Raw genomic sequence first — 14,692 nt, 5'->3', positions numbered from 1 at the left:
GCCCATTGCAACATTCTATTTTCCTCTGTTTTTTTCACAAATAGTTATAGTTATTGAGGCAAGATGGTTAGAGAAGCTTTCAAAAAATGTTGCTGCACCTCTACCATCACCAAAATACCAAAGACCCCTACTGCTATACTTATGTTACTTCCTTCCCAATCCCAAACCAATACCCACCACTCTCATATGAATTTGGTAATCTCAGTTCTACTATCAAAATCAATGAGTGTGCTTTTCATTGAAAACTGTCACTTGTTTTATTTCTCTACAGATCACATGAGTGATATCATTTAGCATCTGTCTTTTTCCCTCTGAATTATTTCATTTAACATGAAATCATCCAGCTCCATCCTTTATTACAAAAGGCAAGAGTTCATATTTTCTTATAATTGAGTGTCATTCCACTGTGTATACTACAATTTCTTTATTAACTCATCTGTTGTTGACATTTGGGTTGTTTGCAGACCTTGATTATTATAAAGAATAATGCAAAGAATATGCTGTAATATTAATGTAAAATTTCTGTGCTCTTAGAATATTTGCCACAAAATGCAATTGCTGGGTAAAACGGATTTATATTTTAAGATTTCTTGAATAGTCACGTGGTTTATACAGTGACTGAGCTACAATTTACCAACAATGAATGAGGATTCCTTCACCACTACATCCCACTAACACTGGCTGTTTTTGTTTTTGTTTTTTTAATACATGTCATGGGTGTAAAGAAAGATCTCCTTAACTAATATTTTGATTTGCATTACCTTGATAATCAGTGATGATAACATTTTTTATATGCCTGTTGGACATATAATGAGATGTCTGTTCAGTTCTTCTCTCCATTTTTAAATGAAATTATGTGCAGTTGTGACATCTTATACCCTACTTCTCCTTTGGGAGAACCTGGCAAGCTACCGAGAGTTTCCTGCCCACAAGGGGGAGAGTCTGGCAAACTCCCCATGGTGTATTCATATGCCAAAACCAGTAACAATGCTGGGTCTCATTCCCCTGACCCTCAAAGAGCCTCCAATGTGGCATTGTTGGGAAGGACAAGTAAAGAGAGGCTTCTAAAATCTCAGGGCTAGGATGAATGGAGACGTTACTGAGACAGCTCGAAAAATTCGACAATCAACGGGATGATGATGATGATGATGATAATGTTGAGTTTTGTGAGTGCTTCATAGATTTGTGTATTAGCCCTGACAATATTTTCTCACATTCAGTAAGGAGTCTCTTGATATTAACTACTATTTTCTTTTCTGTGTGGAAACATTTTAGTTTGACGTATTCCCACTTGTTTGTTTATGCTTTAATATTCAGTGTCAGTGGGACTGAATCTGAGGTCAATCATGTAGAGTTCTGCCTATGTTTTCTTAAGGTTATTTTATGAATTTGGGTCTAATATTGAGGGTCTTAACCAATTTAATCCCAGTTCTTGAAAAGGTTTTTATTCAGCTATGCAATGCACCTACCTCTATTCTGGATTTACTGACTGCCCATATGTCTGAGGGTTTACTTTTGGGACTTCAATTCTGCTCTACTGGTAAGAGAGTCTACTTTAATTCTAATTTCATACTGTTTTGATTGCTACAGATTTATAATATAGTTTATGGTCAGAAACTCCAATGCTTTGCATTGAATTTGCTTTGGCAATTCAGAGAGTTTTATAATTTCATACAAACTTTAGCAATCCGCTTCTATGTGCTGAAGAATGCCAGGAATTTTGTTCTTGATTTTTTTGTAAAATAGTTTTATTCAGAAAAGTATGTATAGGGAGTTATTTTCTTCTATTTTGTAGCAATTAGAATTATGCATCAAAACTTCTACTGAAGAAAGTGTATGCTTACACACACAAAAACTGTATTTGAGTGATTATAGCAGTAAATTTATGATGGTTCAAAAAAGAAATAACCATTGTGTAAAATAAAAGGAAATAACCAAAATATTTTTCAGTGAGTAAATAGATAGATGCCTTGATACAGGCATACTATCAAAAACCATCAACAGTAAAAAAATAACTATTGCTATACAATGCTATACATAATTTAATGTAAAGTGGTATTGATACAATATATTACACCACATGAAATATTCTGATTCAAAGGCTTACAGATGATACAATCAATTTTGGATTCTGGAACTTATTATAGGGATAGAGAGCAGATAAATTATTTCTAAAGGAAGGGAGTAAGGGAACGGAAGGGGATGACTCAAAGAGCATGAAGGAACGTCTGAGAGTGTTAGAACTGTGTTAAGACTACAGAGGTGATTAAAAGCATTCAATTGCCAAAACATAACTATAGGCTTAAAATGGTTCACTTTAAATACACAAACTATGTCAATAAATTTGACTTTTTTTAAAAAAAATTCAAATCTATATCCAAAAAGAAAAAAAAATACTTTCATTTAAACTATAAAACCAAGCCTCTTTTTGTTATTCTGCTTTCTTAATACCATTTATAAATGTTGCCAGTTTAGGGTATTTCTTCGTGGGAGGGAGTTTGAGACCTGGACTTTAGATACTCACTGGAATTCCTGGCTGGCCACTCTCTCCATCTTTTCCTGGTTTGCCCTACAGGATTAAAAAATGAAATAAAATAAATTTGTCATTTAGGAAGTAAGAAGTTGAAGATTACAATAAGCTTTATTCCAATTTTGAATAATATTTTTCAATATTATAACAAATAAGAGAATATATTGACTATGACAATGAAAGTAAAATATAAGATTTAGGAGGCTTTAACCAAAATTACACATACATACATACATACAACTCTTAATATTTTTTGCAATTAGTAGTCCTAATACTTACTCTTTTGCCTGGTTCTCCTTGTTCACCTTTCTCACCCTTCACACCCCCTGGAGGGCCCTATGCACACAAAATTGTTTTATATCAGTTGATAGAGTACTTTGTATCAATACCACTTTACATTAAATGATATAGAAGCATTTTTGGCTACTTACTGGAGGACCACGTATTCCCGGAGGTCCAGGGGGCCCTTGCTCACCGGGTAGTCCCTAGGTGGTAGTAGGGAAAATAAAGCAAAATGTTCATACTGGTTAAATTAAAGCTCTCTATAAATACTTTTAACATACTGAACTACAGATTCAAGGAGTAAAACCAAATACATCAGAATGTTTCCAAATGAAAGTTGAAGTATGCTAAGCCAAAGGACCTAGAACCACCTTTGTTTGCTTCAGAAAATTTCTAGTGTTATCTATAACCAAATTCACAAGCAAATGATAAGACAACAACATTTGGAAGTATTAATAAATCTTCATTTTATGAAATAGCTTACAAAATCAAGAATATGGTTAAGCAATAGAACACATAAGCATGTGTGTAGTCCTAGGTTTGAATCTACCACAAAAATACCACAAAAAATAAAACCAAGAATACCTAAAAAGTGGGGATTATACACCACACATATATTTAGGGAAAAGATTAAATGGCCTACTCCATACTGATAATAAGATTTCAATACATTTTTCTTATTTATTTTCCATTAGCATTAAAACAACGCATAAACTGAATTCAAAGGTGGAACATTAAGCTATAAAAATAAAGTTGATTTTATCATATGCTCTAGTCAAAACAACTCAATTTTGTATATAATTTTATTATTCACTATAGTCTAAATGAAAACAATTCCTATGTCCATAAATTGTTTAACATATTAACAAAATGTGGAGTATATACACAAAGAAAAAAATGAAATGTACTTCATATATGTACTTACTTCATAAGTACTACATATATATGTTGTGACACGAAAAAACTTGAAGACATTTTACTAAATAAAAGAGACAGACATGGAAGATTTACATATTATGTGATTGCATTTTGTATGCAAAGTGTTGAATAGGCAACTGTACAGAGTGAAAATGTAGATTTGTGTTGTTTAGGGCTTGAAAGTTTGGAGAAGAAGGGAGTGACAACTCATTGGTGTGGGACTTGGGTTAATAATGAGAATTCTCTAAAATTAGACTGTACTGATGGTTTCAATGACCTATGCATATGCTGAAAAAAAGAATTGGATACTTTAAATGAGCAAATTTTATGGTATATAAATTACATCTAATAGAGCTTTACATAATTCTGATTATCTCAAAATTTTGAAATTTTTAAAATGCCTTCACATGTAACTACTTTCTGACTTTTAATTCATTTTAATATAAGGCCTCCAATATCATGATTTGCATTGATTTCGCTCTCTACTCACCTGATCTCCTTTCTGAAACTCTAGATCAATTGGCCTTTTCTGTTCATCGATCTGCCCAGGTGGTCCAGGGGGCCCTTGAGGACCTTGTTCACCCTGTTCATAGAATAAAATAAGTTACATTCTATAAAGTAAAAAGTGATAACATACAGTGCAACCAACAAATGAAGGGAAGAGATATAGGTAAATCTGAAAAGAGATAACAATGGGCTGAGTTATCAACTCTCTCTTTACTCACCTTTTCACCTTTGGGTCCCTGGAAATTTAAGCCCATATTGCCCTGAAGAGAAAATTTTTCATTTAAAATCTTATTGACAACAGCATAAAAAACAAAAAACAACATCAAATAATATATGTAAGGAAGTAGAAAATTACCTTTGGTCCAGGAAGTCCTGGTGGACCAGGAGGACCCTGAAAATAAAGAAATTAGAAAAGTATAAAGATTAAATTAATGGTTTATTAAGCTTATTGTTTCACAAAAAGTGAGGACTAAAAAACTCTTTTAAAATACCTTTTCACTCAACACCTTTATTGCAAACCACAACACCTAATCAGAGAGAGAGAACAAAAGGGAATTCCCTGCCATAGTGGCAGGGTGGGGTGGGGGGAGACGGGACTGGGGAGGTGGGGAGGGATGTTGGGTTTACTGGTGGTGGAGAATGGGCACTGGTGAAGGGATGGGTTATTGAACTTTGTATGGGGGAAACATGAGCACAATGATGTATGGATCTGTAACTGTACCCTCACGATGACTCTCTAATTAAAAATAAACTAATAATAAAAAAAATAAAAAAATAAAATACCTTTTCAGAGCCTATTGGATAGCCAGGTATGAGACTGCAGTGACGTGACATTCGGGGCCTCACGAGATCGGGGGGTAGAACCGGCCCCTCCCCCCACCCCAATGAGGCCCCGAGTTACTACCCTCAAAATGCTCCTGGCTCCTGAATGGCCATGATCCCAGAGGCACACAAAACAATCTTGGAGCGCAGCAGCTTTTATCAGAAATCCCTCCATACTTATACTAAAATGTCAGAAATCCAAAATGCTCTTCATATCAGCAATAGAAAACAAATTATCGAATGATGCCTTTTCAGCAGATCTGAATGTTGGGAAAAATTCCAAATAATAATGGTGGATCTTTTGTCGAAATACTGAATGTGATCAAAAAGGAAAGGTGGAAATCATCTGCCACATAGGCAGGGGGAGGGGTGGGACGGGGGTATGCTGGAGATCTTGGTGGTGGAGGGTGTGCATTGGTGAGGGTATCACTGATGACTAAGACTTAGACTGGAAAGCTTTGTAACTGTTCTCACGGTGATTCAATAAAAAAAATTCCATCATGTTTTATAATTAGAGATATGTACCTTAATTTATTAAAATAAGTTAGATGAGGCAAGAATGTAGCTCACAAGTAGAGCAATTGCTTTGTATGTAAGGCACTGAGTTTGATTCCTGGCACTTTATTGTCTCCTCAGACCCACTGGGAGAAACCCTAAGCACTGATATAGGAGTAACTTCCAAGGACCGATGGGTGTGTCCCCTCCCTCAAAAACCTAGAAGAATAAGGAAATATTTGATGACACGAGACAACTGGCAGGGAAATAAATGGAAGGATGGGTAAAAGCAGAGAAGTAACGCCAGTGCCAAAAATGAACACAAAATTTAACTTCAACAAGCATCAAGTTTCTCATTTAAGACTTAAAACTAAATTTAGATGCCAATAGGCAATTAATCCTTAAATCATTTTTTAAAAAATGTAACTTTATTGAAACACTGTAGTTTTCAAAGGTGTTCATAATACAATTGTTTTGGTCACTCAATGTTCTGACACCCACCAGTATGACATTCCCTCCACCATTATCCCGTTTCTCACCCACTCCCAAGACTGCCCCCTTAGCAGGCACAAAATAATTTATTTTATGTTGCTCATTACAACAAAATGGCTAATGGAATTATAAAAAATACTTAAGTAAAAGACAATTTGTGGAAATTGTTTCACTACACTCAGTAGGGGGGCACTGAAGTCACTGAAGGTTTACTAAGTTGTTAATTGCTAGCTGAGTCTTCTATGTTATTGTTTTATTGAGCTTAGTTGTCTTCTATGCTAAGTTTCCATCTAATTTGGTGTTCGCATAATGGGCTGTCAGTATTGTGGAATTTGGCAGTTTTAAATGGTGACTGTGTGTGACTGCTGGGGCTTAGAGAGTACAGGAGCAGGGCCAAGTATGCCCACACTCAATTCAAGAAAACCTCAGAGTTTTCAGGCCCAAAACTGGTGTACCTGGATTTTCTGTTGTCTTGGAATATCTGAAAGTGATTAGTTGTCAAACAGCGAATTTGGGCAACTTCCATGCTGTTTCTGTGGTGGGGAGGGTATGACTACCAGGACTTTAGCAGGTTGAGGACCGAGCCCTCCTCCCTCCCAAGGGAGCCACAGAATTTTCAGCACCCAAACCAGTGTACCCGTGAGTTTTAGCAGTTTGACTTGCATCTCTTCCTAGGTTAGTCATGAAACTGTGCCGCTGTTTGTATGTGGCAGCTATGGGGTGTGAATATTGCTGTTGGATCTTCCAGTGGTACAGAGAGGGATATTAGGCAGAGACTGTCTGCCTTCATTCCCAAGACTCCACAGTTGTCTGCCCCAAAATCAGTATACCCGAAATTTTTTATCAGCTTGGAGCCTATGCAGAGATTAGTCATGATGCAGTGAAGTTGGAGCATTTGCATGCTAGTGGCTGTGTGGTGTGAGAGCAGCTTCCAGGGCTTTGGTAGGGACGGGTCCCCAATCGTTAATTCTTAAAAGCGTGTCTATTGTTCAAATCTATTTTAATTTTTTTGATCTGGTTTTAAATATTTGAGAATGTTTATAATCAGGGAGATAATTCATGGCAAGGCACATTCCTAGTGTGTGGGAGGTCTTCCAGTTTAATAATCAGTACCACACTTCCCCTAAAGCACCCCAACTATAGCATTTGTGGCTCCTGAGCATTGGTGTAGCCCCAGGCCTCCATCACTACAAGAATGATCTCTATAGAAATAATTTTAAAAATTAGGGGGGCCAGAGTGATAGTCCAGTGGGGGTGGGAGTGTTTGCCTTGCATGTTGATAAGCCAGGTTTGACCACTGGCATCCCATATGCTTTCCTAAGCACTGCCAGGAGTAATTCCTGAGTGCAGAACCAGAAGTAACCCCTGAACATAGCCAGGTGTAACCCAAAGAGCCAATTTTAATGTTTCAGGTCGAAAAATTAGATAAGCATTTTTCCACGTATATCACTGCTTAATCTCAATGGACCTCTATTTACATACAATAACTTGGTGATATTCTAAGACTTTTTTCATCTGTTGAGTCAGGAGTAAATGAAATGTAGAGTGATTCAGTTACAGAGCCACAAGAGTTAAGAAAATTCTAGGTATAACAACACACATAGCGTATATCAATGGTGGAACAAAAGTGTCATAGTTCAACTCTCATGAGTGCAGAACCAGGAATAATTCCTGAGTACCACTGGATGTGGCCCCAGAACCAAAGCAAAACAAAACAAAACAAAATAAACAAAGGGGTTTCTAATATTTCGTGAAAGAATTCCAGTATAGCAGACATCACAGTCTTTCCAGGTAGGTTCATCTAGTATTTGCAAAATGTTATTTCCATCATTCAAAAAAATAAAGAACCAATTGTCAGAATCAAAGAAGTACAATCTATAAAGGCATAATGAAAACTGTCACCTAAATATATGGTAGATGAGAGAGTGGCACAGGAGAAATTACTTCCCCTGCAGTACAATTTTCTTACCCTTCTAAGATGGCCAGCCTAAGATGTTTTGAATAAAATCCAAGTATTTCATGGATAAAAAAACTTCGAATTTATTAGAGTAGAAAATATCAGTGATCGTAGTAATAGCAAAGTAAGAAAATGAGCTGTACATTCTGAGAATAGTTTTCGCTTTTATCCTGGTGTACACAAATCTTTATCTCATCCCAGGTTATCTACTATCTATATACATCCGACTGTTTAATCACCAGGCCCCTGAAAAATAAGCACAGCTATTTTTTGTGAATATTTGCTTTGATTTCTGGGAAAGAGAAAACTGCAGTTTGTACAACATGATTTACCAAGTTACTGGATAACTGTCTTAAAATACTTCAGGAAATGGCTAGAATTAACTAGCCATAATTATTGCAACATCAGGAATTAACCAATAAAGTACACTATATTAAGTATTTCTTTTAGTGTGTCACATTTTTCCATATGTAAAACTGAACAACTATTTAGTATTACCACATTGAAAATATGCCATAAGAAAAGCATACATTATGGACAATTAAACACATTATACTTTCATGTAATTTAAATAATAAAGATTTTTGTGAAAAAATTTAATATGATAAGAATAAAATTATAGAAGTAAGCTTACCATTAAACCTGGTGGTCCTGGAGGACCCATTGGTCCTGGTATACCAGTGGGACCAGCCGGACCCTGTTGTAATGAAGAAAAAAAAATCTCACTATGTAGTACAAAGGACTAAATTAATGAAATTTAAACTCACAGTAGTTGATAATTATGTTTCACAATTCCATAATTCTGTAGTAACATGCATTGAAATTCATAATGACTAAGAATAAAATGATTAATTATAAGAAATCGAACTAAATAGAATGGATGCAGCATTACAAAACAAGTTTTACAGTGGTATATAACTGTGAGAGCACATAATAGGGAAATTTTACAAAACACAGTAATAAAGATGTACATTTATTTAGTGGAGTTTTAAAACTACAAGTGGGGAAGGAAAAGTTACTAGTTCCAAAATGCCTACTTTTAAAATAAAAGATGAGTAAGCTTAGACAAGCAAGAAAAAGCGAATGACTGTGCAAAAGATAATGAAATGATGTGATTACTGTGGAAAACGATTCAGGATCTTAAAATGGTGAAAATTTGACTGTTCTAAAATTCAGCGATTCTATACCTAAATCTTGGTTTCTTTTGTAATTCTTAAAATAATATCCAAGGGTTATTTAGTAACATGCTTTGCATGTAGGAAGCTTGAATTTGCTCCCAGCACTGCATCATCCTCCAAACAACACTAGGAACAACTTCCAAGCACTGAATTGGGAGTAACTCCTTAGCACTGCCAGTTGAGACACAAAAACAAAAATCTTCAAACCACCCACATTTTCAGCATACCATAAACATCACCATTTTTAGCTGGCAGTCACTCTGCACCCAATGCTTGTTTAGTGGAAAATTTGTATGACCATGGCCATGGCCTTGAGACATATCTCAGGATTACAGAGTTACCTAGAAACCCTGACACACAGCACAATGTGAAAACCTTCAGTTGGCCAGTCCTTGAAAGAGAGATGAGACATGAAGCCCCAGATGCTAACAACCAATAGGAGTTTGACATGACACTGGCACAATATAAACCAGCTGGAGGCGGCCAATCAAGTTAAAGGTCACCAGGAAGTAAGCTAGACCACCAAGAACTGGGCAACTTGCAGAAATCAGGGATATTTGCGTGCAAGAACAAGGAGGGTTGGCTCTCCTACTAGAGGGGACAGCTCTGACCAGACAGCCTTCTCAGCTTTCTCAGCTTTCTGCACTCAAGGATTGCTTGATTTGTGCTGAATAAAACTTTATACTGTAAAACTCATTGCTTTTTATGGTCTCTTATACTGGACCCTAATAGTACAATTCCACAGTAGAATGTTATATAAAAGTGAAACTGTAAAGCAGAGTCACATATGATAATTTGAATGAATCAACATACCAACAAGAAAAAGTTGCAAAAAACTATATAAGATTTTAAAGTTAAACTGTCACTGTCATCCCATTGCTCATCGATTTGCTCGAGCAGGTACCAGTAACATCTCCATTTTTTTTTGAGACTTGTTGTTACTATTCTGGGCATATTGAATACACCACGAGTAGCTTGCCAGGCTCTGCCATGGGGGCAAGATACTCAGGGTAGCTTGACAGGCTCTCCGAGAGGGGCGGAGGAATCGAACCCTGGTCGGCCGCCTGCAAGGCAAACGCCCTACCGCTGTGCTATCGCTCCAGCCCAAAGTGAAGTGAAACTATTAACATATATTTAATTAAATTTTAAAAGTATTGGAAAGTCAAGATAGAAATTAAATCTGGAGAGAATGCAAAATTATGCTAAGGAATCAAAGATTTATTCAAACTTATTTGTAATATTCTAACTGATAAGAATATATTTGGTTCATTTGATATTGATGATTCATTATATATGTATATTTTCACTTATTTTGCTATACTTTAATCTACTGCATAACAAAGTTTGTGAAACATAAAGACACAGAGTAGTTAGAGGCAAATGGGTAGGTTTCTCAATTAAAGAATGAGAATTTAATTAAAATAGTTACTGACATTGTTTTTTAGTGATAAAACATTAGAAAGTACTGCTTTTCATGCAAAATGATGAATACTTATGCTTGAGAAAATTTCCTCTGCACCTACAAATACTCAAAAGTTATTGCTTTCTCTAGTATGTTACATAACAGTCAAACAACATACTTCTGACATGCTCACTATGCATCTATTAAGTCTTCAAAATAAGTGAATTATAGACAGTGCTACAAATGATGTTTATATTAAATAGAAGACATAATTTTAATTTCTAAAATTTTATAGTACTATTCTTAATATCTACATGGCACTAGAATACAAAATAGAAGTCTATCTCTGATGCCAGACTCCAAAAAGATCCATGAAATTTAGATAGAAAAGTGAAATTAAAAAGCAACACTTAAAATTATCACTGGCCCAGATTTGTTTTATTTTAAAGTACAAGGTACATAAAATGTGGATCAAATTACATATGATAATTTCTATTAAAATGTAGAAAGTACTAAATATTAAGATAAAAATTAATATTGTGATCTTGCATAATTAATATTAAAAAATAAAAATCACTGTATTCTTACTTGTACTCCAGGAGGACCTGGATATCCTGTATTACCCTTTGGTCCTGGTAGTGATGACATGATTACACTACCTGGTTCTCCCTGAAAAAAAAATCAATGAAAGTTGTAGGTAATAGTTTATAGTTATGATACATGAAAACAAGCAATGGTACATAAAAAGATCAGTTAATCCAATTTATCACAGTATTCTGAAAGATTAGCCAGTCTAAATAATTAACATAAATCATTTTAACCTCTAAAGTGAAATACACTGGTCAGTGTGCACTTATGTAAAGTAAAATTATTTACAGCCCATGATTCCTTTCATTATTCATTTAAATTTTACTAAAGATTAATATTTAAGAATTAGGCTATAGATAGAGTACAGCAAGTAAGGCATCACATGGTACTCTAGTTGAGCTAGGAGTAGGTCATGTACAGACTGGTGTGGCTCATGCCCCTCCAAAAAGGTATATAAGAACTGCATTAAGTTCTGGATACTCCATTGTGAAGATTACAAAGATCTCTGTTCCCTTGGTGATAACAAAAAATTGGGGAAATTCAAACCATAATATGTAAACAATTTAGTTGAAAGATTTCCTGTTAAAACTATGTAGAAAAATGATATGATATATGCTGAGGAAATACTAGGGGAAGAGATTAAATAAGATAATAATGTGACATTTCAGGCGAGTTAATAATTGCTATAATGACAAACATATGATATATAAATGTAACAAATTTAAACATTGAACACTTGAAATTTACATGTATTTGCTAAAAATGAAATGAAATGGTCAAAATTTTCTTGGGAAATCCCAAAAGTAAAATATTCAGGCTGAAATCTAAAATACACATACTCAGGCAGGCAAAGAGGAGAAAGAGTTTTAGGCAGTGTTAATAATACATATAAGGGACTCAAAAGGGAAAAGTTTGGCACATTTATTAATTTATTTAAATTAATACAGACCTTGTTGATCAGTGAGCAAAGGAAAAGCATTTACCAATAAGACTGGAAATATAAGTCGTGACCAAAACAGAACGTACAGTTCAAACAGTACATGGAAAGTATGCAGACTTTACTTTTTGGATACACTGGGAAGTCCCTGAAGGTTTGTTTTGGGATTTTGTTTAGTTATGTTTTTCTGTTTTATTTTGCTTTTTGAAAAAATCTGGAGATGCTCAGGGGTTACTCTTCAATCTGTTATCAGGAATTTGCCCTGGAGTTGTTTCGAGGACTGTATGAGATGCCAGAGATCAAACCCCGATTGGCCCCAAGCGCCCTTACCCACTGTACTATCACTTCATATCGCCTCCCATGAAGATTTTCAAAAAGGGAGATTAAATAATAGATTTCCATTTTGAAAGAACGCTCTTGGTGATTTTATAAAGAATTTATTAAGCTGTGTCCTGGAAGGGGTAAGTGGTATTAATAGCTAAAAATATCACAGCAGTCCGGATGAGACATTATGGTTAATGTAGTAGCAGTGGAGATGTACAAAAACACATTAAGATATGCAGTTGTTAGAAGAGATGAAGTAATGAAATTTGCTTATAAATGGATAGACATGGAGAGTATCATGCTAAGTGAAATGATCAGAAAGAGAGGGACAGACATAGAAGGACTTCACTCATTTGTGGAGTATAGAATAACATCACATAAGGCTGATACCCAAGGACAGTAGATACAAGCGCCAGGAGGATTGCCCCATAGCGTGAAGACTGCTTCATGAGCGGAGGGGAGAAGGCAGATGGAATAGATCACTAAGAAAGTTATGGCTGGAGGAATCAGCCAAGATGGGAGATGCGTGCTGAAAGGAGATAATGGACCAAACATGATGACCTCTCAGTGTCTGTGCTACAACCCAAAAGTAGAGAGAGAGTATGGGGGATATTGAAAGCTTGTAACTATCTCACAGTGATTCAATAAAAATTTTTTAAAAAATATACTTTACAACAAAAGTAAAAAGATTTAGTAAATCAAATAAAATGAGTTATACAAAATAGTATACATAATGAGATATTAAATTCATAGATATTTAATTATGTACAAATAATGAAATATTTAATTATATACAAACAATGAAAGACAAGAAAGAGACATTAACAAAACAATCCCATTCACAACAGTACCTCAGAAAATCAAGTACCTTGGAATCAGCTTAACCAAAGAAGTGAAGGACCTATACAAGGAAAATTACAAAACACTACTTCAAGGAGGACACTAGGAAGTGGAGACACATCCCTGCTCACAGATAGGAAGAATTAACATTATCATAATGGCAGTACTTCCCAAAGCAGTATACAAATTTAATGCAGACCCTATCAGGATACCCATGACATTTTTCAAAGAAATAGAGAAAACACTCCTGAAATTTATATGGAACAATAAACCCCCATGAACAGCTAAAGCAAACCTTGGAAATAAGAAGATGGGTGGCGTCACCTTCCCCAAATTCAAACTCTGCTACAAAGCAGTTGTAAATAAAACAGCATGGGATTGGGATAAAAACAGACCTGCAGAACAATGGAACAGAGTTGAAGATCCTGTCACAGACCCCCAAATATATGGCCACTTAATCTTTGACAAAGGGGCAAGAAATGCAAAGTGGAACAAGGAAAGCCTCTTCAACACGTGGTGCTGGGAAAACTGGATAGCCACCTGCAAAAAAATGAACTCTGACCTCTGTCTAATGCCAGGCACAAAAGTCAGATCAAAGTGGATTAAAGACCTCAATATAAGACATGAATCTATAAGGTTCATAGAAGAAAATGTAGGCAGAACTCTTCATGACATTGAAGCTAAAAGCATCTTTAAGAACGAAACAGCACTGACCATGCAAGTGGAAGCAAACATAAACAAATGGGACTACATCAAACTAAGAATTTTCTGCACTTCAAAAGAAACAGTGGCCAAAATACAGAAAGAGCCTTACCCAATACAAATCTGAAAAGGGATTAATATCCAGGATATACAAGATACATGTAGAACTGTATAAGAAAAACAACTCCAACCCCATCAAAAATGGGGAGACGAAATGAACAGAAGTTTCCTCAAAAAATAAATACAAATGGCCCAAAGGCACATGAAAAAATGCTTCACATCACTAGTCATCAGGGAGATGCAAATCAAAACAACAATGAGATATCATCCAAAAGAGCAAAAGCAACCAATGCTGGTGTGGATGTGGGGAAAAAGGTACACATCTTCACTGCTGGTGGGAATGCTGACTGGTCCAGCCTTTGTGGAAAACTATATGGACAGTCCTTCAAAAACTAGAAATTGAGCTTCCATTTGAACCCGCAATACCACTTCTGGGAATATATCCCGAGGATGCAAAAGAGCATAATAGAAATTATATCTGTAACTATATATTCATTGCAGCACTGTTCACAATAGCCAGAATCTGGAAACAACCCAAGTGCCCTAAAACAGATGACTGGTTAAAGAAACGTTGGTACCTCTACACAATGGAATACTATGTAGCTCTTAGGATAGATGAAGTCATGAAATTTGCTTATAAATGGTTAAACATGGAGAG

At 35.5% G+C, this 14,692-nt stretch overlaps 1 protein-coding gene across 2 annotated transcripts in view; it reads right to left on the bottom strand.

Annotated features, from left to right (window-relative positions):
- COL4A5 (collagen type IV alpha 5 chain) overlaps positions 1-14,692 on the bottom strand; it is a 245,474-nt gene that overhangs the window by 117,596 nt on the left and 113,186 nt on the right. For both annotated transcript variants that reach the window (XM_055121721.1, XM_055121720.1), the window contains exons 9-16: positions 11,172-11,252; positions 8,638-8,700; positions 4,593-4,628; positions 4,456-4,497; positions 4,221-4,313; positions 2,962-3,015; positions 2,810-2,866; positions 2,525-2,569 (exon numbers count right to left, since the gene is read on the bottom strand). In XM_055121721.1, coding sequence (XP_054977696.1) covers positions 2,525-2,569; positions 2,810-2,866; positions 2,962-3,015; positions 4,221-4,313; positions 4,456-4,497; positions 4,593-4,628; positions 8,638-8,700; positions 11,172-11,252 — 471 coding nt within the window. The remainder of the gene's footprint in view (positions 1-2,524; positions 2,570-2,809; positions 2,867-2,961; positions 3,016-4,220; positions 4,314-4,455; positions 4,498-4,592; positions 4,629-8,637; positions 8,701-11,171; positions 11,253-14,692) is intronic.

The sequence above is a fragment of the Sorex araneus genome, chromosome X, assembly GCF_027595985.1.
Source record: "Sorex araneus isolate mSorAra2 chromosome X, mSorAra2.pri, whole genome shotgun sequence".
In the NCBI taxonomy this organism is placed as follows: domain Eukaryota; kingdom Metazoa; phylum Chordata; class Mammalia; order Eulipotyphla; family Soricidae; genus Sorex; species Sorex araneus.
This window is presented reverse-complemented; position numbering and strand designations above follow the sequence as displayed.